The 27,111-nt window shown below is 43.2% G+C and overlaps 1 protein-coding gene across 1 annotated transcript in view; it reads right to left on the reverse strand.

The window, feature by feature from the left end:
- Positions 1 to 27,111, reverse strand: part of VWA5B1 (von Willebrand factor A domain containing 5B1) — a 917,148-nt gene that overhangs the window by 37,266 nt on the left and 852,771 nt on the right. Inside the window, exon 20 of the mRNA XM_069242250.1 lies at positions 9,726 to 9,849. Within this exon, the coding sequence (XP_069098351.1) occupies positions 9,726 to 9,849 (124 nt within the window). The remainder of the gene's footprint in view (positions 1 to 9,725; positions 9,850 to 27,111) is intronic.

Genomic DNA, 27,111 nt, shown 5'->3' on the forward strand with positions numbered 1-27,111 from the left:
GGCACGTGACTCAATGAGCGTTTGCCTGCAACTCCAAACTCCTAGAGCCCTTAGTTCTTTAAGTGGTAGGGCCATTCTGTGGTTCAACAGGTATGGGCAGATGCAAAAAATGTGTATCAGGGTTTCATCAGCAGAGCTGCATAGTCAACATTTTTTGCTACTAGCAATTCTGCTTCCATCCTCTTTTGGGTGTAATCCAGCATCGAGAAAGACCCTAACCACAAAGCCATGAACTTTCTTTTGTTGTGAATTGAGTAGCAGGCCCCAAAATGTGGTTGCTCCAATATATTAGTATAAGAATATAGGACCAGCCACCCATCGTTTTGCAAGATTGCTTTTATCCTTGAGTCTCCTTGTCTTCTGAATACCTTTATTTGATGTTTTTTTAATACTGCATGGGTTATTGACATTCACCACAACTCCCCGAGCCCCAGGATTTCAATGGATTCCTCAAGATAAGTCTTAAATTGTGCTTTTCCTTACTAAGAATTTATTTCAGCCCATCCATAGCGATCCAGGGATTTACTTGTAGTAGTTTTGAGAAGGCACCTCTCCTGACCGGGTTTTTTTTGCCAGATTGAACTCGAGCCTTACTTGAGCTGGGGAGGCTGCTCTCGGCAGGTGGAACACCAACATTTATATTCTGATCTGAAGGGAGTCCAGAAGTTTTGCATCACGCCTAAGCATCAGGTCACAGCCATAGGCCATTGTTGGTAAAAGTTTAGCTCTGATTTCTGCTAAAAGTGGCTTCAAAGAGTGGCCCCACATTTTTGTTTTAAAAGGCTATACATGCAAAGGTCAAGGCTGTGGATTTTTCTTTGATAATTTCTTTCTGGGGGATGAAGAAGGCCTATGAGTCTGGTTTAACTCCCAGATATGTGTAGGAGGTTATTTCTTCTGTAGGCTGTCCGTTAAGCCACCATCATTCCTAACTACTGCTGCGCTTCCCAAGCTGCATCACTTTCGAGTTATAAAGATCGATTTCAAAGAGGTTGTCTGTTGTGTATCTGGAGAAATTGTTTATTAATCTTTGCAGCCCTACTCGGTTTTGACTCATCATCAGTAGGTCATCCACATAAAGAAGATTTGATGTGAGATGACCTCCCAGATTTGGGGAATGCATGGACACTTTGTTGAGGACGCTTGAGAGGTCAAAGATATACAAATTAAACAGGGGTGGCTAAGAACGCACCCTGCTTCAACCCCATGGTTTTTGATCGAGCCCTTGATAGGTGTCTTCTGTCCTCCAACTTGATATTCACCACGTAGTGGCATAGAGCATTCTAGTGGCTCTTATTAAGTTTGAAGGAATGCCCCAAGCTGATAATTTGGCTCATAGCTTCCCAGGGGGTACGCAGTTGAAGGCCACCTTGAAGTCAACAAAGCACATATAAGGGCAGGCTGCTATTGCATGCTCTCTCCATTAGAAACCATGCGGCCATCAAATTTGTGAAAGTGCCTTGTTTTCTGAGAACCCTGTTTGAGTTAGAAGGATTCTTCCTGATGTTGTTGCTCAACTGGAGAGGTCATGCAATGATAAAGATGAAAAGTATCTGAGTTCCTTATCTAGCAAGGCTATGAGGCAATAGCTACTTGGTGAGGATGCATTACCTGTTTGACTCAAGGCTTAACAGTAGAATACAAACAACAATGCTGGAACAAGAAGAGTATTTTTGAGCGGAAAAGATGGCACACTGCCAGAGAATGGGCAAATTGGGAGCTAATACATGTTCTGGAGTAATCTTAAATTGCGACCAACAACATTGACACAGGCAATCAGATAAAGTTTGTCTACAACTTTTGCTATGAAGTACATCAAGATCCACCGCAATTATGTACCAATAAGCATAAAGTTCTGCCAATTACAGAAGAAATTATCCTTGATGCATTTGAGACAAGCAAGGGTAATATTGTCCTGGGCCCTAACGGCATCCCATCTCCATAATTAAATCAAACCAGGAATATTGTGTTAATACACTATGCCTCAAGTACAATTCAGTCGTGGAGACACAAACAATGGCTGACTCTTTGAAGGGATCAATTCAGCATCCATTGTACAAGAAGGGAAGCTTGCACAACCTAAATAATTAGAGAACTATCATCCACCTACATAGTGAGGCCACAATCTTTGCAAAAAGTCTTCTAACCAAATTAGAGTAATGGGTAGCAGACGAAAAAATGCTGCCAATGTTCCAGACTGGGTTCCGACAGGGGTATGAAAAACAGGACAATGTACTTGCAATTAACCTAATGGCACAAAAGGCAATACACAGCACACTTAATTTCACAATTAAAAAAAGCTGGGCTGGGAGAATGTACCTGCCTTACAATATGCAGATGACACAGGCATTTTGGACAGTGCAACTTCTGGCCGAGAACGACCTAAAGCTAAAAACATCAAAATTCAAAATGATTTATTTTGAAGTACCTATATGTCAGCGCAACTGGTCAATTGATGAGGAGCAAATTGATGAAGTCAACACATACCTATACTTTGGTGGTTTAGCAAGATAGGAACATGATCCACAGAATGCAGTATAAAGCCATGCTTAACAGCTAAATTTGGAGACTATATTGTCCACTATCATTACATTTATTTTTGGTCTCTCAAACTGTACTCCAGACTGCCAACTAATGCTGGAATTTGGTATTAAAACCGGTGACAGGCTGGCAGATCTGCATCTGATTAAATACTGCTTTAGACTTAAAAGTGCTGCTATAGGCTCAGTCAAGAACGTGGTTTGGAGAAAACTCTGCACCAGTCCAAAAATCTGGATCTCAAATGAAGCTATGAATCTCACACAAATTCTAGATGAGCTGAGTCTCAAGAAGCTCTGGGAAAGCAATCAGAGTTATAACTCTTTCAAGAAGCTAGCTAAAGATTCCATGCAGAGAATGTCATTCATGGAGAACTTGAAAGAGTCTTTCAAGGTATAAATAGGGGACTTGATCCTTCTAAATTACAATTCACTTAAGGCTCAGGGCTACGTAACAATAGATCTGAAAAATGAGCCAGGAGCACAATTTGTATGTCTGAGATTTCCGCTCAACGCTGGGCAACATAAGAGTGAATTGAAAATCACACAGTAGAATACTATGCAAATGCTGCAGGGGATGTAACTATAAGAGTGAAACATTATCACACATACTGTGCATGTGCCCATACCTATCTTGTCCAAGGTGTAATCTGCCATGCCTTCCTTTTTGAAACTGTGGGCTTGAATAATCAAGAAGTGAAACACAGTATGTATTATGAGGCTGGACACATAGCTTATTTGCAGAGTAGTTAAATTTCTCAAGGTGACAATGGGTGCCCTGGAAAAGGCAACTGTCCAAATTCAGGACAAAGGCTGTAGGGAAGGCAGTCACTAGGAGAAAGAAAACCGACACCCACAGAGGCTTTCCAGTGGGTCACCAGATTCAATGAGGATATGGTCTCCTAGAGCTGTACATCAAGTTTGTAACTATAACCTAAAAAAGCAGCTGTTCTAATATAAGTTTATTGTCTTTTCCTTCTTAACACAGTTCAGACATATTAATGTACAAGTGATTCATAGAAGATACATCAACCCTATAAACATAGACCATTTTGTGCAGCTTCTTTAGCTTAGATTATTGTGTTGTGTCAACTAGTGAATGTTATCTAATTTTTCAGCATAACATTGACGTATAAGGAAGGACATAGCAGTTACATTCCTTGTATACGTTTGCATTGTTAAATATGCAATGGAGGCAGATTAGAATGACCAGTTTTCAGTTTGTGCCTGGTGGGTCAGAATTGCAGCATGTAAGAATCTTGTGGACATAACAAGGTCCACACTAATAGTTTCTGATCAAATTAAGTCTTTCAGTTTGTCATGCTTCCTTAATAATCTTAGATATGCATTTTCTGCATTTGCCAATTTCTTTCCATCTTATCATTCATTTGTTTTACACCAGGATTTATTCCACATTCTGTAACTTTATTTAAATATATTTTTTACTGTCTTTTTTTCTTTAAAAGAAACCAACACGCAGAAGTACATGGTTATGTCATAATACAGTGAAATGGCGAGATCAATATTTATGCATTAGTGTACATAATTACGATGATTCAAACAATTTCCTAATGCATTCCTGCTACAAAAAACAACTCCCCTTTCCACCTCCCCCCAACTTGCACATCCATGAAATTAGTCCTGACTGGGTGAAGGGATGAGGCATAGAGGAGACAGTCAGCTATTTATGTGTCTGAGAAGGTGAGGGTACAGGAATATCAGTATTGCCTCTTGGTCTGTCTGGGGTGGAGCTTACCGTGTGTATTGAGGGGGGTTGATTGTGGTCATGTAGCATAGATGCCCATGCTTGCAGGTCCCCCTCTAGTCTGTCTTCTGAGCGGACATGTTTCATTTGTATTTCTTTTGCGGTAGCCCATTCATTTACATCCCTCAACCATGTCTTTTGATTGGGGGTATTGACGACAACCAGTGAATAGCTATGCAGCATTTCTCTAATGTGAGACACAACAGGATAAACTTTCTACTGAGTTTTTTGGTGGCTGGTGCCGTTATAAGGCCTAATATGATTTGCCACACAGTTGTTTGAAGCTTCCATTCTGAAGCTCTGTTAATAGTATCAAGAATCTACCTCCAATATAATAATAAAGCCAGGCAATTCCGTACCATATGGATAAAATCTGCACTTGGGGTATGACACCGCGGACATTCATTTGACCGCGTAGGATATATGGTGTGAAGAGTCTGTGGGGGGATGTAGGTCTGGTGCAGGAAATTATATTGTGTGAGTTTAAAGCGAGGGTTGTAGCTGACCAGTCCCACCCCCATCTGAATGTGTTTCCAGTCTCGATCGGAGATAGGTTCCGGGACCACCGCTTCCCATCGTGCTTGTACCCACAACTGCCCCCCTGTGAGGTCATTGTGCAATGTTCGATTTACATGTGAAATAATGTGTCTACCCCCTGCCATCATAAGTAGTGTAGACAGCGTGGATGAGTGTGGCTGGGCCTCCGGGACGGAGGGCCACATCTCTCTCACCGGTGCGGAGATCTTGCTGTATTGTAGGAATTGTCCCGGCCCAAGGCGGAAGGTAGCGAAGGCCTCCGCCATTGAAATGAACCTCCCTTCCGGATAGAGGTCAACCAAGCTAGTGTAGCCCCCTTCCTTCCAGCGTCAGACCGATATGAAATCTGCTGTCTTACAGAACAGCTGCAAGACCCAGAGAGGGATGCCAGGGGCATATGGGGCATGACGGATAATACTCTTCACAGCACTTTGCCCTGTACTTGCCACCTGCTGTATCAAATACGGGGAATCTTGGGAGACCCCAGAACCGCACATCAATAGAGCCTGTAACTCCTCTTTTAAATGTGAGCCTCTCAGCAGAGTCTTCTCCCAGGAGTCCTCTGAGTCCAGCCACACTATAGGGTGTTGGAGATGTACTGCCCTATAATAGAGCTCTGTATTAGGGCCTTCCAGTCCTCCTCTTTTCCACTTCCATTGCAGTATGGAAAGGCTGGTACATTTCCGTTTGTCCACCCACAGTAAGTCTATGATGATACTATTAATTACCTTGAAATACTCTCTGGGGATAATATCAAATTAACCCTGGAGGGTATAGAGACATCAGGGGAGCAGGATCATTTTGGCGACAGCAATCCATCCCATAAAAGAGAGGGGCTTCTCCAGCCCGAACTTCACAGACTGAACACACACGGCTATCCTCCCTTGCCACCCGGCAAGCCCTAGGAAACAGGGAAGCCCCAGGTGCTCCAGGCAGTCCAAGACAGTCTATAGATTTCAGGGTCCTCTGTCCCTTTGGTACTATGGGGCTGGGCTCTCAGTAAGGTCACAACAACGTATTGCTGTTTCAAGCTCATCAGGTCTAATTTGATGTCTGCTACAGGGGCTCTGAGCCCCCCAGGTAGCTCCAAACACCAGCACTGGCCTCTTCGCAGCCGCCTCCGGTGTTGCATGAAGGACCCCAGAGCAGCAAACTCGGCCCTCTGTTGCTTCCAATCCCCCTTGGAGCCACCTTGCTAACCTTCATATCTTCCACATTAATGCTGGGTCCCAGAGCAGCACCAGTCCCCACCGTCAGCCTCCTCCTGAGTTCGCAGTCAGCCCACTCCCGGGCAGCCCCAGGGACCCGGTCTGCCCTGCTCCAGATCACTGTACCAGCTAACTGGCACTGTCACACTGTCCGGGGCACTCTGGGATGTGTACAAGGCATGGCATGCATGCCCTGCATCAAATGGGCCTCCTCTCTCTGGCTCGGGCCTGTTACTCCGCTGTCATTTACTCAGTGGCCCGACAGCTCCAGGGGACACCAAAGAACTCTGATGGTCCATCCGGCAGGGTGCTCCAAGTCTGAATGGGGATCACAGGCTGGCCTCTCTGGAGTTGCTTGTTTCACTGCCCTTCTGGGCCGGGGGGCCGTCATTACACACCGACACAGTGGCCTGCAGCCCCACACCTCAGCCCCTCTGAGCTTGGGGCTTCTCAGCAGGGCCCAGGATTGTCCCTTGGCTTCCACGGTGGCAAGGTCAGCCGCAACCCAGAGGAAAGGCCTGGCTCCCAAAGGGGTCGAAAATTCACTGTTCCACGTGGCTTGCAGGACCAAGTTAATCTACCGACCCCTGTAGCCCTGGCGGTCTGTGGTCATGCCGCACCACTCTGTGGTTTTGTCCGCTTTGGTTGCCCCAATCAGTTACCTAAAGGGGCAACGGGGCCACAGGATATCCTAGGGAGAACGGATGTCCACATCAGTCAGGATTTAGCAGGATAATTAAACTTGGGGGGTGGGAGCCCAGGGAGAAATTTATAGATGGCCATTTTCCTAGGCCACACCCCCGCCAAAAATAGCAGCTTGGAAGCCAGTATAGCACTGTCTGAGTGGATAGAAAGTTTCTCTTTTGCTCATAATTTTATATAGCAATCATTAATTATTTTAGGGTACTAAGATTTAAACTGTACTGGTCTTCCTACTTCTCTTCCCACTTTCTACTTTATATATCACATAGATATACTGTCTTTTTTTCTTTAAAAGAAACCAACACGCAGAAGTACATGGTTATGTCATAATACAGTGAAATGGCGAGATCAATATTTATGCATTAGTGTACATAATTACGATGATTCAAACAATTTCCTAATGCATTCCTGCTACAAAAAACAACTCCCCTTTCCACCTCCCCCCAACTTGCACATCCATGAAATTAGTCCTGACTGGGTGAAGGGATGAGGCATAGAGGAGACAGTCAGCTATTTATGTGTCTGAGAAGGTGAGGGTACAGGAATATCAGTATTGCCTCTTGGTCTGTCTGGGGTGGAGCTTACCGTGTGTATTGAGGGGGGTTGATTGAGGTCATGTAGCATAGATGCCCATGCTTGCAGGTCCCCCTCTAGTCTGTCTTCTGAGCGGACATGTTTCATTTGTATTTCTTCTGCGGTAGCCCATTCATAAACATCCCTCAACCATGTCTTTTGATTGGGGGTATTGACGACAACCAGTGAATAGCTATGCAGCATTTCTCTAATGTGAGACACAACAGGATAAACTTTCTACTGAGTTTTTTGGTGGCTGGTGCCGTTATAAGGCCTAATATGATTTGCCACACAGTTGGTTGAAGCTTCCATTCTGAAGCTCTGTTAATAGTATCAAGAATCTACCTCCAATATAATAATAAAGCCAGGCAATTCCGTACCATATGGATAAAATCTGCACTTGGGGTATGACACCGCGGACATTCATTTGACCGCGTAGGATATATGGTGTGAAGAGTCTGTGGGGGGATGTAGGTCTGGTGCAGGAAATTATATTGTGTGAGTTTAAAGCGAGGGTTGTAGCTGACCAGTCCCACCCCCATCTGAATGTGTTTCCAGTCTCGATCGGAGATAGGTTCCGGGACCACCGCTTCCCATCGTGCTTGTACCCACAACTGCCCCCCTGTGAGGTCATCGTGCAATGTTCGATTTACATGTGAAATAATGTGTCTACCCCCTGCCATCATAAGGAGTGTAGACAGCGTGGATGAGTGTCGCCAAAAATAGCAGCTTGGAAGCCAGTATAGCACTGTTTTAGTGGATAGAAAGTTTCTCTTTTGCTCATAATTTTATATAGCAATCATTAATTATTTTAGGGTACTAAGATTTAAACTGTACTGCTCTTCCTACTTCTCTTCCCACTTTCTACTTTATATATCACATAGAAACAGCTGGGTGGATATTCAAAGTCAAATGAGACCCATTCACATTCTTCTTACTCTGTGCCATGTTTTTGGTTTACTAATAGGATTCAATCGATAAAGACAGCTTTATCGCCATGTTTGCTAGATTTTAGTTCCCCTGAAAAGAACAGCCTTAATGCTAAACAGTTATGAGTGCTTTTCAGTACAGTTATGGAAAAGGTATATTTCAGAGTAACAAATCTTGTGATCCTTGCCTTAGGCTTAATATTTGTGCTTAAGCAGTGTGGCATCTGTGATGTTGTTTAAGCTATTTCAATAATATTGATAACATTGATCTTTACCTATTGCCATGGGTCACCTTTCAGCTTTGACTGTGTGGCACAGAAAGATACTATCTGAGATATGACAGATGAGATATACACATGAAGCTGCTGTAGCAGAATTTCTAAGGAAATTTAACTGACGCTGTGCAACATGGTTTAGAACTATCCCCACTGAGTATCTCAGCAGTGTTGAAATACTGGGAACAACCACAAATACCATGTTTCTCTGCCTCAACATGGTTTATTTTTGACAAAAGAGACATTGTGCTGATGGATCCAAGCAATCATAGAAAAGGTAAGTTATTGCTTTGCAACTACAGATACCAATTTTGTATAACCAGAGTTCGGGTCAACAGTTGCTTGTATCACCATGCATGCTTTCAGAAAAAAGTAAAGTGCTTTTCAGAAATGGCTGTATACACTGCTCTTCGCTCTAAAACAATTGCTTCATGAACAGTTTATATCAAGCATCACTAGCAAAACAGTCCTTATGTCAACTGCTAAAGGACCATAAAGCATTTTTAATGCCATTTTTCTGACTTGCCTCAAAGCCAATGGTAACTTGACATGAAAATGGACCTGCGTGCTGATGTCCATGTGGACTAGGTTTGTAATTTACTTTGTGCCTTACACACTTCTGGTGCTCATGTGCAACCAGCATTCCTGCTTGTTGAGAAACCTTTGCCACAATGGTGTTGACATAGCTTTGGAATGTAGACACAACAGTGCAGCAAAGTGAAGGACCCTCTGAGCTGATTCCATTACTACAACTATAGTTTTAGTATTTAATTTTGGGGACAATACTTTATGGATAACCTGTCTGGAATCCTTCCCTGAGATCAAACAGTTAGAAAGGTACGGAGTTTCATAAAAATGTGAAGCATGAAGAGGGCCGTGCTTATGACAGACTTTGATAGGCCTGGATCTACAACAGGAATGTTCAGTGAGAAGGTACTTCGACACCATGAAGATACAGAGAGTTGGTGCTGAGGGGACTTATGAGAAAATACTAGTAATCTCAAAATGTGGAAAAACAATGTGAAAGTACAGCGATATCTACAAGAAGAAGACATAATCAAATGCTTGAGCAATTGGCATCTTTTACAAGGCCATCCAAACTAGTGGGAAACACTAACCATAGCTGAGACTAGGAGAGCATGGCGTAGTTACCACTGTTACTGTGGACGTTCTGGTAGCGTTGCTGTTCCAGTACTTACCAATGGTACATAATCAATGCTTTCGTTGTCACTCTCCGATCCAGACTCGCTTGCTTTTCCTGGTGTTTTAATCATGAATCCTTTTGCAGCTCGGGTAAGCAGTTGGGTTTTTTTAAGACTCAGCCTGTAGTGGCAGAAAGAACCGTAATCAGTGTTTTATTTATTGTGAAAATTAGCAACAGTCAAGCTTCTTAGTTTACTGGCTTAGTCACCCATTTCTTAACATTATACTGTTTATTCTAACAGGTGGATGTTTTATTTTCTCTTTCAATTCTTTGCTTTTAAAGAGCATTTTAATAACTGGAGCACAAATTACGAGCTCTCTAATTTTTCATTCATTAAATCAGTATTTCTTTTCAGATCCCATCTTCACCAGCATTTTTTTTTTTCCTTTTCTTGATCCTGCTTTATTCTGTCTGCATTTCACAGTACTTAATTACTTAAATACATGCAATTTTCCTACTATGTCATAATTTGCACGTAGTTGGCCCTCTGTTATTGTCCTATAACTTGAAACTAAGAATGGCTGGAGATGGAATGTGGACGGTGAAATGTGTTCATAAGCATAGATCTAGTCACTATTGATGACGCAGAAAAAGAAGGTCCGACATATATTCATGTATACTGTGTAGTCGAAAATACATAATGCATTGTGATTTTAGTAAAAGAAATAATGTACGAGAGAAATTGTGCCCTCGGGGTAGTTCGCCATCATTATAAACGAGCTTTATTAATCACGAAGTATTAAAATTGTACTAATCCGTCATAATCGCAAATGTATGCCATGATTTCTTGTTTGAAAACTGTTTTGCTTAGCTTAAATTTAGAACAGGCTTTGGCCTAGTTGCCTGGTTTCAAATTCTAACTGCGTGATTCTTTTTTTTCTTGAACTAATGAAACAAATATTCTTGCTTGAAGTTGTATTTTTCCAGTAGAAACTGGCTGGTACACTTATCTCCAAGGTTTCGTGCTAGGCCGGTTACATCCCCTTTGATACAAGGTCAGCCTCTGCAGGTGCGGACAATGGAGATACAGATAGTAAAATAATTGGCAAACCATGATACAATTTGTGTTCCAAGGCGCCAAGGACAGTGTATGCATAAATGGGCGCTAAAAAAAGACAATTTTGATTGGACAATTTGAAGCCAACCTATGAACCCTCCAATGGAAGACCCTACAGAATTTGGAATGTTTCTTACTTAAACCCACCGGACAAAGAGAAGTCAGCCATTTTCCTCGATGCCAGTTTGAAGCCTGATGCCAGACTCCATTTTGGGACGACACCCTGATGCCCTTTTCCCTATCCGAGAGAAAGAGACTTTGACAATTCTCACCCTAGAGACTTTAACTTTGATTTGCCCCCGTCTTGCCCATGCAATAACTTTGCCCTATTCTCCTTGCCGTTGCAAGGAAGCTTGCCCTTAACTTTGCCCCTTTGAACTTGCCCAAAGCTGATCGAACTGGTACCTGAAGGACAAAGACTTTTCTTGAATGCTGATTGTATTTGGTAAATATGAAAGGGTAAACGTATTATGCATTGTGTTTCTCCTTTTAGGTACCAACTGCTATTTTGATAGGGTCCTAGCTAGAACTTTTCCAAATTTGTGTTGACTAAATTCGTTTTGCATGAAGTCCCACATGCCAATGCTAATTAGAGGTTAGTTGAGGTATTCATTCAATGTATCATGAAGAATTGAAATCTTGTTATGCTGACCGAATGTATGCAATTAGTCAAATACAGTTAGTCACATTGGTAATTTGCATTGCTATAACAGAGTGTATCATCATTCAGATTTTGCGTAGATTGCGTTTCTTCCGCCGTCATGGACAGCTAGTAATGTTCATATACATATATCAATTGGTTTTGAGACATATATATATCGTGCTAGCTTTGTTAATATAGGGAAATAAATTCACTAACTTTTAATAAACTGGTGTGGTTATTCATGACTGAAAGGTCATGGTGCGCCGAAATACCAACTGTTATTGATTTCTGATGTGCTATATTGACCTATTAATTGAGTATTGATTACCGATTACAATAGTCATTGATTATTGATCTGAGTGACTCGACTATTGAGGATGAGGAGAACCCGACTCGGTTAAAAGATTCACCGACCTCCAACGTGTCCAGATACAGGTAAATTTATAAGGGCTGGACGCGTTATCAGTAGATGGTAGCAGAGATTGATGGTTTAGCCCTTTGGGACCCCATCCGAACAATAGACAGAATCAGGTTAGAATTTTCTTTGATAAAACAAGTCGGAGAGATGATGATGCCCTAAGTCCCCAATGACTTTCCCGGGATCTCGGAGCTTGCGAATGAGGAACATGAAGGTATGAGAATGGTCTCAGCATTTCTAGTGACGGTATGAGTGAAGTTAGGGTTTTGCGCTTGCACAGCTTATCGCCGCAGATTAATTGAGAAGTCTGTGAGGATTTAAGGAGTTAAAAGTTAAAAGTTATTAGAGGAGAGTAGGGAAGTCGTCGAACTTCATGTGTGTGTAGCGCTTTGAGCAGAAAAATTGTCCACGTGGTTGTTGATGTTGAGACGGGCCCTGCGAGGTCAAGAGACTCCGGAGTATGTTGAAAAGTGTATGTGACACTTGTTTGATGTTGTGATCTGGTCGGTTTAATAGGTTGATCGGGCGTGGTCAACAAGTCGGTATGAATGTTGCAGAGTGAAAGAAAATTTCGACTTTGAGATTTGACGAATTCTAAAGTGCACTAGAATAGTTCATTGATCAGTCGAGAGTAAAGTTTGCAGGTCAAATTTTGCTTGCGAAAGTGGGAAACCGAGAAAGATGGAATAACTGCCGAGGCTAGTGAAAAATCCCTAAGGTTTCTGAAGCGATTGTATTACCTTTCCTGTAGCAAACCAACAGATCTGTTTTGTTCTTTTGGTTAAGTGCTCGCGTTATATATTGCAGAAATTAGTTTATGAGTGAAGCCGAATGAAAAGAGGACAAGCCGCAGGACTTTGTCAGCCGCAGTGTGTGAGTGTGACGTCACTAGGAGCCGCGCTGGGATAGGTCGGTTGGTGAGAAGGGTCGCGCACGGATTGGACGCAGTCCGTGAAGCGCAAGTGGAAGGGGAAAGGCAAGCGAAGAGTATTCCGGGAATTAAAGTCACTTATTGATTACATATTTTTAGAAAAACAAAAGAAGGAAAGATGAAATTTTTCAAAGCATTTAAGAGTGCCATGAGGGGAGATGTTTATATTAAAGCAAATGTAGGAGAAGAAACACCGCCTGAGGGTACACCATCTTACATCATCATTGAAGAAAAGGGTGTAGCGCCGTGTCTTTGGCTAATGCAATGGTGCAAATTAACAGAAAAACATGGAAGTGTAGCGTTCCCTATCCACGGGTCGTTTAACCTAAGGGTTTTAGAAAATCTGAGGTTTGCGCTATACGACATGAAAGTACCCCCAAGGCCAGCACAGTTTGAGGCATTGGCAATTTGGGAGCTAATAGCTAGAAATCAACAACAAAAGAAATTTGAGACAAGAATAAGGAAAGTAGAAAAGACCCTAGCGGATGCTAGATGGGACAGCACACAAAAGGTTTGGAGATTAGACGTATTGCAGGGAATTAAATTGTTTCCAGCGATTGCCGAGGAAGAGGAGACGGAAGGAAGGAAAGCCACCTGTAAGACAAACAGGAGTCAGTCCAGGGAGGGAGAGAGCAATAGAAACTCGAAAAGGGGAGACGAGTCAGATGATGAGGAGTTCATTATACAATTACTGAATGATCGCCCACCACCATATGTGGAAAGCGAAAAAGGCTCAAGCATTAGTACTGCCCCTCCAGAACCAATGCAGGGTAATGTGACGCCAAATTTGAGAAGATCTCAGAGGCCGAGCAGTTCTGACATGCCTTTCTCACCACGAATACCACGGGTTCAGAGGATGTACCCAGACGTGCCAACATTGAAACCTGCTGATAACTATCAGCCACAGGTTCAAAGGCATTGTTGTGATGAGCATAATGTGGGAATGACTTCCGATTCAATGGCGCAGGGAGGACAAAACTATCAAAGACCGACATTGATTCAAGCTGAATCAACACAGTTCTCGATGCCCCCACAGCAGACACAAGAAGTGCGAGTAGTAGAAAGCCAGTTAGGTATGCCAGCAATGATGAACCACAATGTGGGGATTAATATGCCACAGATTTCGGGGAACAGACAGAATCCAGATGCGATATCTCTACCTATCACTGTAGGTCCACCAGTACCACTGTACATACAGGCAAATTCAAGCACCAGCGACCAAGGGTTAATGATACAGAATGGGACAGGGAGAAGATGCATAGAAACCACGCCAGAGACAACTCCGATAGCGGCACTGTCAAATGGATCTGGGTCCTTGTCGGAATTTAGTCCAATTCCAATTTGTGCTCCGTCAATCGTGGTAAGGTCACATCCACCACTATTAGTACCGTTAACCTCACAGACTGAAACATTACAGAAACCGTCAATGGCAGTTGACGTAACTGCTACATTGAACTGAACGCGCAACAGCTAACACAATGGTTTAACAGCCTGAACTCCCCACAGAGTGTATCTAGCGGGAAGGGAGAAGAATACCTGAATAAAATAAGGTTGGGTATGGAGGCAGATGAACTGGTTGAGGGAACAATGGGTTTGAACAGATTAGAATCATACACGGAGGAAGAACTAAGATACATGTGCCCTAGGATTACAAGAGAAGTGAGCAGCATACATAAGAAATTACAAGAAATCGCAGACAGACACGAGATTGATATAGGTAAGACTAAACACCTGAGTAGAAGTTACAGGTTAGATTTCGACACGAAAGACTTCGAACACATGAGATCCGCAGGGATGAAAACACACCTTAAAGAGATACTGCAGAGTGCACAGGTCTGGAGATGTTTAGACAAGTGGGAAAGCAGGTGGGTCAAGAAAAAGGATAAAAAGAAGGAAAATACTTCAGAACGAAGTGAGAAAAAACCACAGAATGACGATCTGATAACCATGTTACCAATGAGAGAGACAGCAGGGGGAAAACTTGTGCATGTACCATGGCACAGGTGCGATATTCAATCCTTTACGGACGACTTTCCCAAATTGAGAGAAAAACCGATCGAGTGGTATCAACAAACAGATAGATTTGTGAAACTCGCGAAGTGTCTCTGGGAAGACCTGAATACCTTATTTGAGATTGTGGTTCCGGCTGATTTGTGGGAAGATTGTAAAAGGGCTGTAGGTTGGCCGACGAGTGAACCAGAGAGAGATAGGGACACAGGTGCGCCATCACCTACGGTAATGAGTTTGTACCACAAGGTGATCGAGCACTTGAAAACCAAGGTTGCGTCGAAAAATGTGGATTGGCAGAGAATTGACAGAACAGCCCAAGAGGTTAAAGAGTCTATACATGCGTACTACGAGAGATTGTTGAAGGCGTTTAAAAATTACAGTGGCACGGAAACGATTGAGCCAAAGGACATGCTTCATTTTGTGTTCAGGTTTGTGGAAGGGCTGAGACCTGAAATTAGCCAGATGATTAAATCGCATTTGATTTGTTGGCAGTCAAAGTCGATCGATGAAGTGTTGAACTATGCAAAATACTGCAGTGATGAGATTGAGACAAAGCAGAAAAGATTGAAGGAAAAGGTGATGGTGATGCAGCTCAGAGCAGCTCAGACAGGTTTACAAGGTTTGCAAGGGTTTCAACAACAGATGCCGCAGCAGCAGCAACAGGGAAATGCTATGTTTCAGCCGCAGATGAGAGGCAGAGGCCGAGGAGGTTTTGTGAATAATGGTCCTGATTTAAATACCGTTATGATTCCAAATGGTATACAGGCAATGAAGAAGGTGATGCCATGTCACACGTGCGGAATTGTCGGGCATTGGAAACGGGAGTGCCCAATGATGGTGCAGGAAGGTGTAGGTCAGCAAAACAATGATGTCAATGCATTTCAAACTATGAGAGGACCGAAACTGAGAGGTCGGAACCCAAATTTTCAAAACAATATGAATCAGATGCAGGTCTACAACCCATGCAACCGCAACAGGTGCAAATGCCCTGTGTGCAAATGACACAATTGCAGCCAATGCAACAGCAGTTTCCCATGTTACCTAATCAGCAAATGCAAATACCCTTAGCACCAATGAATCAGCAGCAAGCAATGCTTCCTCAACAGGTCACGGGTCAGGGAATGAGTCAAAATGACACAGTACACCAATTCCCACTACACAGCGAGAATGGAATAAACGATGTATGGGAGAGTGGAAGTTCAGATGAGGAGGGAAATTGTGTGCTTGCAGCATCCTTGGAAGTTGATCAAAAGGGTCCGTATGTGGAGGGAAGAGTTATGGGTCATTGTGTTTCATTCTTGGTTGACACAGGAGCCACACGTTCAACTGTTAGGAGCATTGAAGTACCAAATTTGCCACTCTCAGGGAGAACAGTTCAAGTAGTGGGAGTAGCAAACAGGTACCTGACGAACCCAATCACAGACCCAGTACAAGTCAGAATTGGTAATTATCAAGGGTCACATAATTTTGTGGTATGTGACTCAAGCCCGATATCACTGTTAGGGAGAGACCTATTGTGCAAATTGGGATGTTCGATTATGTGTTCGAACGATGGAATTAGAATTCAGACGAGCAGTGATGGGGAAGAAGAGGACAGTGTAGAAGGGGATGAGATGGAAACTGTCGATGAAGAGTATCCTCTGATTACCCTTTTTCCGATGATCACTGAAGCAGACATTCCAGCTGAATTACAGGAAACAGTCGGAAAAGAAGTGTGGGATATGACAGGAAAAGAGGTGGGATTGGTGAAAGGAGTGGAACCAGTGAAAGTGACCGTAAAACCCAATGTAACCTTTCCCCAGACCCCACAGTACCATATGGCACAAGACACCCTCATGAAAGTCGCCCAACTCATTGACGAGTTTGTAAAACAGGGAGTACTGAAAGAAGTGTTAAGCAGTCCATGTAATTCACCAATCATGGGACTAATAAAGCCAAGTGGAAAGGTCCGAATTGTGCAGGACTTGAGGAAAATAAATGACATAATAATTAAATGCTGCCCTGTAGTACCAAATCCAGCTGTGATAATGTTTCAAGTCCCTTGCGATGCCGAATGGTTCTCAGTCATCGACTTGTCCCAAGCATTCTTTTCGGTGCCTCTTCATGAGGACAGCCAATTTCTCTTTTGTTTCAAATTCTTAGACAGAGTTTACAGTTGGTGTCGAATTCCTCAAGGGTTTTCGGAGTCACCGTCAATTTTCAATCAGATTCTAAAGAAAGACTTGGAAGCGTTAGAATTGCCATTCGAGTCAACCCTAGTACAGTACATTGATGACTTACTGATTGCATCCAAGACAGAAAGTGACTGCACAGCCGACACCATTGCTCTATTGAACCATTTGGGAAGGAATGGACACAAGGTGTCTCCTTCAAAATTACAGTTCTGTCAGAAGAAAGTGAAATATTTGGGTCACCAAATAGAAAAAGGGTCACGGAGAATAATGAAGGAAAGAATAACAAGTGTACTTCAAATGAGTCCCCCAAAGACGAGGAGGGAGGTGAGGAAGTTTTTGGGAATGGTGAGCTATTGTCGCCAATGGATTCCCAACTTCTCCACCCTCGCAAAACCTTTACTGAAACTGACCCAGAAGGATGCATTGGATGAAATTGAGCTGAAAGGAGATGAGATGGATGCTTTTATTGAATTGAAAGAATGCATGTGCAGGGCTCCAGCTTTAGGTATGCCTGATTACACAAAGCCTTTCACATTGTTTTGTCATGAACGTGATGCATGTTCCTTGTCTGTCTTGACCCAAGCCCATGGTGGCATAAACAGACCAGTAGCGTATTTTTCAGCTACTTTGGATCCGGTCGCAGCAGCACTGCCAGGGTGTTTGCGCGCCGTAGCAGCAGTTGGTATCAGCCTCACTCAAAGTGAAGGAATAGTGATGGGACACCCATTAACAGTCATGGTCCCTCACTCAGTCGAGATACTTTTGACACGTTCCCGAACACAGCACATGACTGGTGCTAGACTCACAAGGTACGAAACAATAATTCTGGGATCACCTAATGTGCAGCTGAAAAGGTGCACTACGTTGAATCCAGCAACCTTGTTTCCCAGTGAAAATGCTGAAATTGAGAACGCTGAAGACATCGAGCACGACTGTCTTCAGGTGACTGAATTTTGCACCAAACCAAGGCCTGATATCAAAGATACCAAATTAGAAGAAAATGATCAAATCATTTTTGTTGATGGTTCATGTTTAGGAGATGCACTGGGTGTATTGAAAGCAGGGTATGCTGTATGTACTGTAACAGGTGTTCTGGAAGCCTCTTGGCTTCAAGGGGTTTACTCTGCACAAGTAGCAGAATTGGTAGCTCTTACTAGAGCATGCCAACTTTCTGCACTAATGAAAGTTACCATTTACACTGACAGCCAATACGGGTTTGGAATAGTGCATGATTTTGGACAATTGTGGTCACAGAGAGGCTTCATGACCTCTTCAGGATCACCAGTGAAAAATGGTGAAAGAATAAGAGAATTGTTACATGCCATTCAGTTACCAGGGGAAGTAGCAGTGGTGAAGTGCAGTGCACACTCGAAGGGACAAGACTATGGGGGTCATTCTGACCCCGGCGGTCTAAGACCGCCGGGGCCAGGGTCGGCGGGAGCACCGCCGACAGGCCGGCGGTGCCCTGCAGGGCATTCTGACCGCGGCGGTTCGGCCGCGGTCAGAAGAGGCAAACCGGCGGTCTCCCGCCGGTTTACCGCTGCCCTTAGAATCCCCCATGGCGGCGCAGCTTGCTGCGCCGCCATGGGGGATTCTGACACCCCCTACCGCCATCCTGTTCCTGGCGGTTCGCCCGCCAGGAACAGGATGGCGGTAGGGGGTGCCGCGGGGCCCCTGGGGGCCCCTGCCATGCTCATGCCAATGGCATGGGCACGGCAGGGGCCCCCGTAAGAGGGCCCCGAAAAGTATTTCAGTGTCTGCTAAGCAGACACTGAAATACTCGACGGGTGCAACTGCACCCGTCGCACCCATGCAACTACGCCGGCTCAATTCTGAGCCGGCGTCCTCGTTGCAGGGGCATTTCCTCTGGGCCGGCGGGCGCTCTTTTGGAGAGCGCCCGCCGGCCCAGAGGAAATGTCTGAATGGCCGCCGTGGTCTTTTGACCGCGGTGCGGTCATTCAGCGGCGGTACCCTGGCGGACGGCCTCCGCCGTCCGCCAGGGTCAGAATGAGGCCCTATGTTTCCCTAGGAAATGGATATGCGGATCAAGTCGCAAGGTTTTGCGCATTGAACTGTATATTGCTCAGGGATGAATGGAATTTGATAAGTGAACCAGAACTTGAACAAAGCGAAATATTTGCTCTAAAAGTTATAGATACAATGGACAAATTGAAATCCCTACAAAATGGTGTCAGTGAGGATGAAAAACTCTCGTGGACTAAATCACAATGTGTAAAGAGACTAGATGAATTTTGGGTTTCAAGTGAAGGGAAATTCGTTCTTCCAAATAGCCTTTTGACACAGATAGCCAGATTTTACCATGGACAAGCTCATCTTGGGAGGGATGCCATGATTATGTTATTTAAAACTGATTGGTTTAACCCCAAATTCCGTCAAGTTGCTGAAGCAGTTTGCCACCGTTGCGTTATTTGCCAACAGATGAATGCAGGGAAGGGAACAGTAGTAAATTTGAGCCACATTGGAAGAGCAGGGGGTCCATTCAGCAGGATGCAAATGGACTTCATTGAGATGCCTGTGCATGGAGGCTTGAAGTATGTGTTGGTGATTGTGTGCATTTTTAGTCACTGGATTGAAGCATACCCTACACGCAGGAATGACAGTCTCACAGTTGCAAAACTACTCTTGAGAGAGTTAATACCACGTTTCGGATTCCCGATCTCTTTAGAATCAGATAGGGGAAGTCACTTCAATAATGAAGTAATAAAATTGCTTTGTGCAGCACTGAACATTGAGCAAAAGCTTCATTGTAGCTACCGCCCTGAAGCATCAGGTTTAGTGGAACAAATGAATGGCACATTGAAATCAAGAATGGCGAAAATATGCGCATCAACAAACTTGAAATGGCCCGACGCATTGCCTTTGGTGTTAATGTCAATGAGAAACACCCCTGACCGAAAAACTGGACTGTCTCCACACGAGATTCTCATGGGCAGAGCTATGAGACTTCCAGCAGTTCCTGCAAATGCACTTTTGAATATTACAGATGATATGGTGTTAGACTACTGCAAAGGTCTAGCTGATGTGGTTCGTTCTTTCTCACACCAGGTGGAGGCAACCACCTTGCCACCGATCCAAGGTCCAGGACACACCCTGAAAGCAGGTGACTGGGTCGTGATAAAGAAGCACGTGAGGAAGTCGAGTTTGGAACCCCGTTGGAAAGGACCTTTCCAAGTGATTCTGACGACTACCACCGCTGTGAAGTGTGCGGGAGTTCCCAACTGGATTCACGCCAGTCACACAAAGAGGGTGTTGTGTCCCACAGATGAGGAAGTTGAAGCGCTGAAATTACCAGTACCTGATAACAAAGTGCCAAGCGCTGAGACAGAGCGAACAAGGACTAGAAGCGAACAGGCAGAAATAGAGGAGGGAGAAATATTCTCTGAGGACGAAGCAACTGACTCACTTGGGGAAGACCAAGGAGAAGCCTCAGACAGCGACGAAACAGCTGAAGGTAACAAAGAGCCTGAAACAGCTGAGAGTGACAAAGAGCCTGAAGAAAGTAACGGTGACAAAGGGCTCGAGACAGGTGAAGAAGCAGGAAAGTCTGATCAGAGGAGGGCTTTCCCAGAAGCAGACGATACGGGAAGGGAACAGGAGAACCTGATTGATCTCCCAGAGGGAGAAGACGAAACCAGACAGAGTGAAACTGTTCAAACTCCTTCGAAAGAGGTTGCAGGTCCGTCAAGTGGACCCAGTGCAAAACGTAGACAAAGCATATCACCAGTAAAACTGAGAACTAGAGAAACGTTGAATGACAGTGAAGGGCCAAGAGTGAAAGAGAAAAGAAAGGAAGTGTCTGTCGTAGTACCAACACCAAGTGAAGAAAAAGACTTGGCCAAAGAGGAAAGTACGAGTGAGAAAGAATCAAAGAGAGATGCAAAACTGAAAAGAAAAAGGATACCGAGCAGGAGGTATTCCGGTCCGGAGTGGGCATACGTAGCCAATAGCGATTGGTCAGACGAATTTGTATCCCTCAGTCTCGAGAACGAAGAAGCAGAGCTACACTTTGGAAATAAAAGTTCTATGGACTCTGTTGATTGAAAACATTGATAACCTGATTGACTTTTCAACCGGCTAAGACATTGCAAACCTGATTGACTTTGAAACCGATTTTGAGACAACGCTGCTAACCGATAAGAGACTAAGCTGCTAAAGAAAACTGTGTGAACATTGAACTCGTTCAGCTTTGTAAATACCTGCAACTAAGAAAAAAAAAAAAAAAACGCTTTGATAAAGTGTCTTCAGCTTTCTGATTCTACACAGATCATGACTAGCTTCACTACACAGGGGCGTAAAATGAAGTATTGTAAATACATGTGTATAGGCTTACTGACCGCATGCGTACTAATAATTGTAGCAATAGTTCTTGGAATGCATGGTAAAAGTGAGAGTGAGACGAATGATGCTTCTACTTCTAAACCTATTATCGTTACTGAACTAACAGCTCTCAAGAGACTCGAGCAAGACGAGAGACACTTGCATGATAAGAAGGAACTTTCATCTAACGTTTTCTATCGCTTACTGAGTGAGTATGTTGAGACCATGGATGCGAAAGATTGTTATGTGTGTACACAAATACCTACCTCTGTAGTGGAGGGGGTAACGTATCACAGCATGCCTCTTACGTATGGAATTACATGTAGTATAGTAGCTTCCAGATTTTATGCTCAAAAGGACATTCATTATTTCTATACTAATTACGATGTTACATTTGCATATGTCCCCATAATAGGGCACCTAAGTAAGATAGCTAGAGATTGGTCTGCCAAATTAATGAGGGAATTTTTCGAACCAATGTCCCCTTTCCACACAGCTCACGCACATAGGGAGAACCTTACATGCTTGCTTTCACCAGTAGAAATAGAATTTTTAGACCGCACTGACGACAGAAAGAACGAAATGAAGGAGAAATTAGAGAAGGAATTGCACGAAAGGACGTCTGTAGATAATTATGCTTTTGCCGCAATAAAGACACAAGGGAAAATAGCTTTAGATACATTGCATGTGGGAAGATTTTGTATACATAGATTTCCATCATATTATGACACAGTTTTTGTGGGAACGATTGAATGTAAACACACATACGCATTTCAACAAAAGTGGACATTCATGCTGAATGGACAAGACCCAGTTATTCCTGGAGTATATTATATTTGTGGACTCAACGCCTATTATCGTCTTCCTAAAGGATGGTATGGGAGGTGTTATTTGGGAATATTGTTCCCAAAGGTTTACCAATTAGATGACTTAAAGAAATTTCCAAGGCTGTCTGAATCACATCGTGTTCAGAAAAGGGAGACAGCTGCTGGTGTGGTAGGAGATATATTTGGAGCTATGATTCCTTCAGTAGGAGTCATATTGAATTCAATCAAAATACGAAAGTTGTCTACTATTGTGGATAACATGTTGACAAAGTTTTCGGGAGCTATAATCCTGATGGATGCTGAACTCGCTGCAGAAAGAGCTATGACTCTTCAAAATCGGCTTGCCTTAGACATTCTTTTAGCAAAGGATGGCGGCATTTGCAAAATGCTTGGCACGCGTCACTGTTGTACATATATACCCGACAACAGTGGAAAAATTAGAACGATGCTTACAAATTTAACTAGAGAAAGTGTAGATTTAAAGGAATTGAAAGAACCCGGAGTTTGGGAGAAAGTTGGAAAAGGATTTGCTTCTGTGGGAAATTGGCTCAGCAACGTTTGGAACGGATTGTTATTAAAGATAATAAAGGGAATATTAATAGTGTTAATTTGTTTATTAGGTCCTTGGGGAATATGGAAAACTATTAAAATAATAAAAGCAAGGAACAAAAGAAAGAGAGAGGAGAAAATAGAAAACAAAATGGTGGAAATATATAGAGAAAAATCAAAAGGGACTAAAAGAAAAAGGGAATTGACTGAAGTGCCAAATTACTATACAGAATTTTAATGGAATAAAAATTGTGGGTAGATTTGATGTGATGACATAATTAGTCATCAGAGGAGGGATTGATGACGCAGAAAAAGAAGGTCCGACATATATTCATGTATACCGTGTAGTCGAAAACACATAATGAAGTGTGATTTTAGTAAAAGAAATAATGTACGAGAGAAATTGTGCCCTCGGGGTAGTTCGCCATCATTATAAACGAGCTTTATTAATCACAAAGTATTAAAATTGTACTAATCCGTCATGATCGCAAATGTATGCCATGATTTCTTGTTTGAAAACTGTTTTGCTTAGCTTAAATTTAGTACAGGCTTTGGCCTAGTTGCCTGGTTTCAAATTCTAACTGCGTGATTCTTTTTTTTCTTGAACTAATGAAACAAATATTCTTGCTTGAAGTTGTATTTTTCCAGTAGAAACTGGCTGGTACACTTATCTCCAAGGTTTCGTGCTAGGCCGGTTACATCCCCTTTGATACAAGGTCAGCCTCTGCAGGTGCGGACAATGGAGGTACAGATAGTAAAATAATTGGCAAACCATGATACAATTTGTGTTCCAAGGCGCCAAGGACAGTGTATGCATAAATGGGCGCTAATAAAAGACAATTTTGATTGGACAATTTGAAGCCAACCTATGAACCCTCCAATGGAAGACCCTACAGAATTTGGAATGTTTCTTACTTAAACCCACCGGACAAAGAGAAGTCAGCCATTTTCCTCGATGCCAGTTTGAAGCCTGATGCCAGACTCCATTTTGGGACGACACCCTGATGCCCTTTTCCCTATCCGAGAGAAAGAGACTTTGACAATTCTCACCCTAGAGACTTTAACTTTGATTTGCCCCCGTCTTGCCCATGCAATAACTTTGCCCTATTCTCCTTGCCGTTGCAAGGAAGCTTGCCCTTAACTTTGCCCCTTTGAACTTGCCCCATGCTGATCGAACTGGTACCTGAAGGACGAAGACTTTTCTTGAATGCTGATTGTATTTGGTAAATATGAAAGGGTAAACGTATTATGCATTGTGTTTCTCCTTTTAGGTACCAACTGCTATTTTGATAGGGTCCTAGCTAGAACTTTTCCAAATTTGTGTTGACTAAATTCGTTTTGCATGAAGTCCCACATGCCAATGCTAATTAGAGGTTAGTTGAGGTATTTATTCAATGTATCATGAAGAATTGAAATCTTGTTATGCTGACCGAATGTATGCAATTAGTCAAATACAGTTAGTCACATTGGTAATTTGCATTGCTATAACAGAGTGTATCATCATTCAGACTTTGCGTAGATTGCGTTTCTTCCGCCGTCATGGACAGCTAGTAATGTTCATATACATATATCAATTGGTTTTGAGACATATATATATCGTGCTAGCTTTGTTAATATAGGGAAATAAATTCACTAACTTTTAATAAACTGGTGTGGTTATTCATGACTGAAAGGTCATGGTGCGCCGAAATACCAACTGTTATTGATTTCTGATGTGCTATATTGACCTATTAATTGAGTATTGATTACCGATTACAATGGTCATTGATTATTGATCTGAGTGACTCGACTATTGAGGATGAGGAGAACCCGACTCGTTTAAAAGATTCACCGACCTCCAACGTGTCCAGATACAGGTAAATTTATAAGGGCTGGACGCGTTATCACTATCTTTACCGATTGAAGGCTGTAGCGGCACAGTGATGGATTACTAGTGTATACTCCAAAATGTTTATTTAAAGGGGTTTTATCGTCCACCAGATTTCTCTAATGTGAACGTGGCTAGAATTGGAAGGATGCAAGGGGCATCCGTGCTGTTGATCTAACGGCCATGTTATGGGAATTTTGTGCTTCTCTGACAATATGAGTACTGTGTTTGTGGTTTTGTCACGGGTGTTTTCGACTCACCAGACATCTTGAGCGACAACCTATGTGAACAGGAAAGACATCTGCCCTAAAGACACTGGAACGCACATCCTAACCTCTGTAATATGGTGAGGAACCATTCACCAGAACAAAGGTATTGGTAGATTATGAGAATTTGGGTTACTAGTTGAAAGGTGTGTGAGCTCTGGTCAAGCAATAAACACAATCCTTGTCAGGGTAAGACACAAGCAAACCCTGAATAAACCTGTGCTCAACTCTCGGGTAGTTTGGCACAGAGCCGACAGGCTTAATTTAAAGGCAATCTGTAAAGTATTTGTGCAACAATTCAAACAGTTTACTTCAAACAGTGATAATGGGACCAAAAAGTATCCTACACCATGTTAGTAAAATAGAGCAAAAGTTAATAAATGAAACAAAAATCGAAATGACAAAAATCCAATCAATAGAACAGGAGACATGATTTTTTAACTTAGTAAATATAGTGCCAAAAAGCCCAAAGTGCCAACCGGGGATAGCTGTCTGCACAGACCTTAGTCAAAGTCAGGTTTTCAGGCCGACTGTGATGACGAGCAGGTCGAACAAAGTCACCAGGATAGGCCCACTGAAGTTTACTTTCTCAAGGTTGTGCCAAGAGTCCCATGTGCATTGAAAAGGACTGCGTGGAGAAGGAAGAACATCGCAAGAGGCTGTTGGCAAACTGAAAAGACATGGCCAGCATCACAGCTGGGCGCTGCTGGAGCTTTGTGTTGGTCATCCCTGCGAGAAGTTGAGATTGCGAAGGGTTGGGCTGACGGAGCTTCATCCTGATTTGCAGTGCGAGCAATGAGGTTTCACTATGAAAAAGGCTCGTTTGTGGTTGCAAAGAGCCCAAACGCTTGATTTCAGTATCCTAGAGAGACACCAATGGTCCAAGACCTGAGAGGCACCACCTGGGGTAATAACTGCAGATGGGTCCCGGGGCTGGTAGAGGATGTCGGGGAGCCTCTTATGTAACTCAGATCAGAAGGTTAGCAGCAGACCAGCCCTTGGGTTCAAGACGATGTTGCAGAGCCAGTTTTTCATCCATAGGCAAGTGGGCAGAATGTCAGCCCAGCAGGGCAACAGTCCCTTTAGAGCAGCAGTCCGGCAGAGTGGCATACCTTGTACCAGCACAGCAGTCCCTCTTCCTGCCAGTGTATCCACAGGTTCAGAAGTGTATTCAAGCGTTGGTGTCTGTGGTCCAGTGTTTATACACAATTGTGCCTTTGAAGTGGGAAGAAGCTTCTAGAGGCATGGCGTTAACATGCACAGCTGTGCACAGATGGCCTACCTTCCTGACTCTGGCTTCAGACTAACTACAGGGGTTATGCAGCCCTTTGTGTGCAGACAAGACATAGCCTATTCAAATGTAATTGTGCTGGGTCCAGCTCCTCCCACTCATCATGCCAGTGATAGCCCATCCAATCACACCTAAGTCCCTATTGTATGCGGCTGTCTAGGAAGAATACACAAAGCCTAACTGTCAACTGCACCCAGTCATGTGACCCTGAGACAGGCTGCTGGCACCAAATGGCTAAGGCAATAAGATGCCAACTTTCTAAAAGTGCCATTTTTAGATTTGAAATTTAATATCCAACTTCACTGTAGGTTAGGATTTTAAATTGTGATCCTCGAAACACCAAACATGAAGGGGTCACCTGTTCCCATTTGGAAATTACACTTGTAAAATATAATAGGATAACTCCAATTTAATCCTGTTGGAGTGGTAGGCCTTACTGTAGTGAAAAACAAAATTAAGACTTTTTCACTACCAGAACATGTAAAACTTTAAAGTACATGTCCTTCTATTGATCTAAAGTGCACACTACCCTCTAGGATGTCCAGGGCCTTATGTGTATTAAAAAGGAAGGTTTGAGTCTGGCAAAAGGGTGATTTTGCAGGTCAAAATGGCAGTTTGAAAATTTCACACAGAGCCTGCAATGGCAGACCTGAGACATGTTTCAAGAGCTACTTATGTGGATGGCACAATCAGTGCTGCAGACCGACTAGTAGCAATTAATTTACAGGCATATCTAATGTAATTTTACTAGGAACTTCTAAGCAAATTAAATATGCCAATTGGGTATTAGCCAATCGAACAAGTTACTTACCTTTGGTAATGCATTATCTGTTAGAGACTTTATATAGCTGCAGATTCCTTAACTTTGAATTTCCAGGCATCAGACTGGATCTGGAAAAGTTTGCGTGAGCAGTACCCCTGAGCACCGTTGGGAGGCTTCATTAGTTTCCGCTTGTCATCATCGTCGCCAAAAGTGACACTCCAGTCACCTATATAGGCGCCACGATTTC

Source organism: Pleurodeles waltl, chromosome 6 (assembly GCF_031143425.1).
Source record: "Pleurodeles waltl isolate 20211129_DDA chromosome 6, aPleWal1.hap1.20221129, whole genome shotgun sequence".
Classification (NCBI taxonomy): Eukaryota; Metazoa; Chordata; class Amphibia; order Caudata; family Salamandridae; genus Pleurodeles; species Pleurodeles waltl.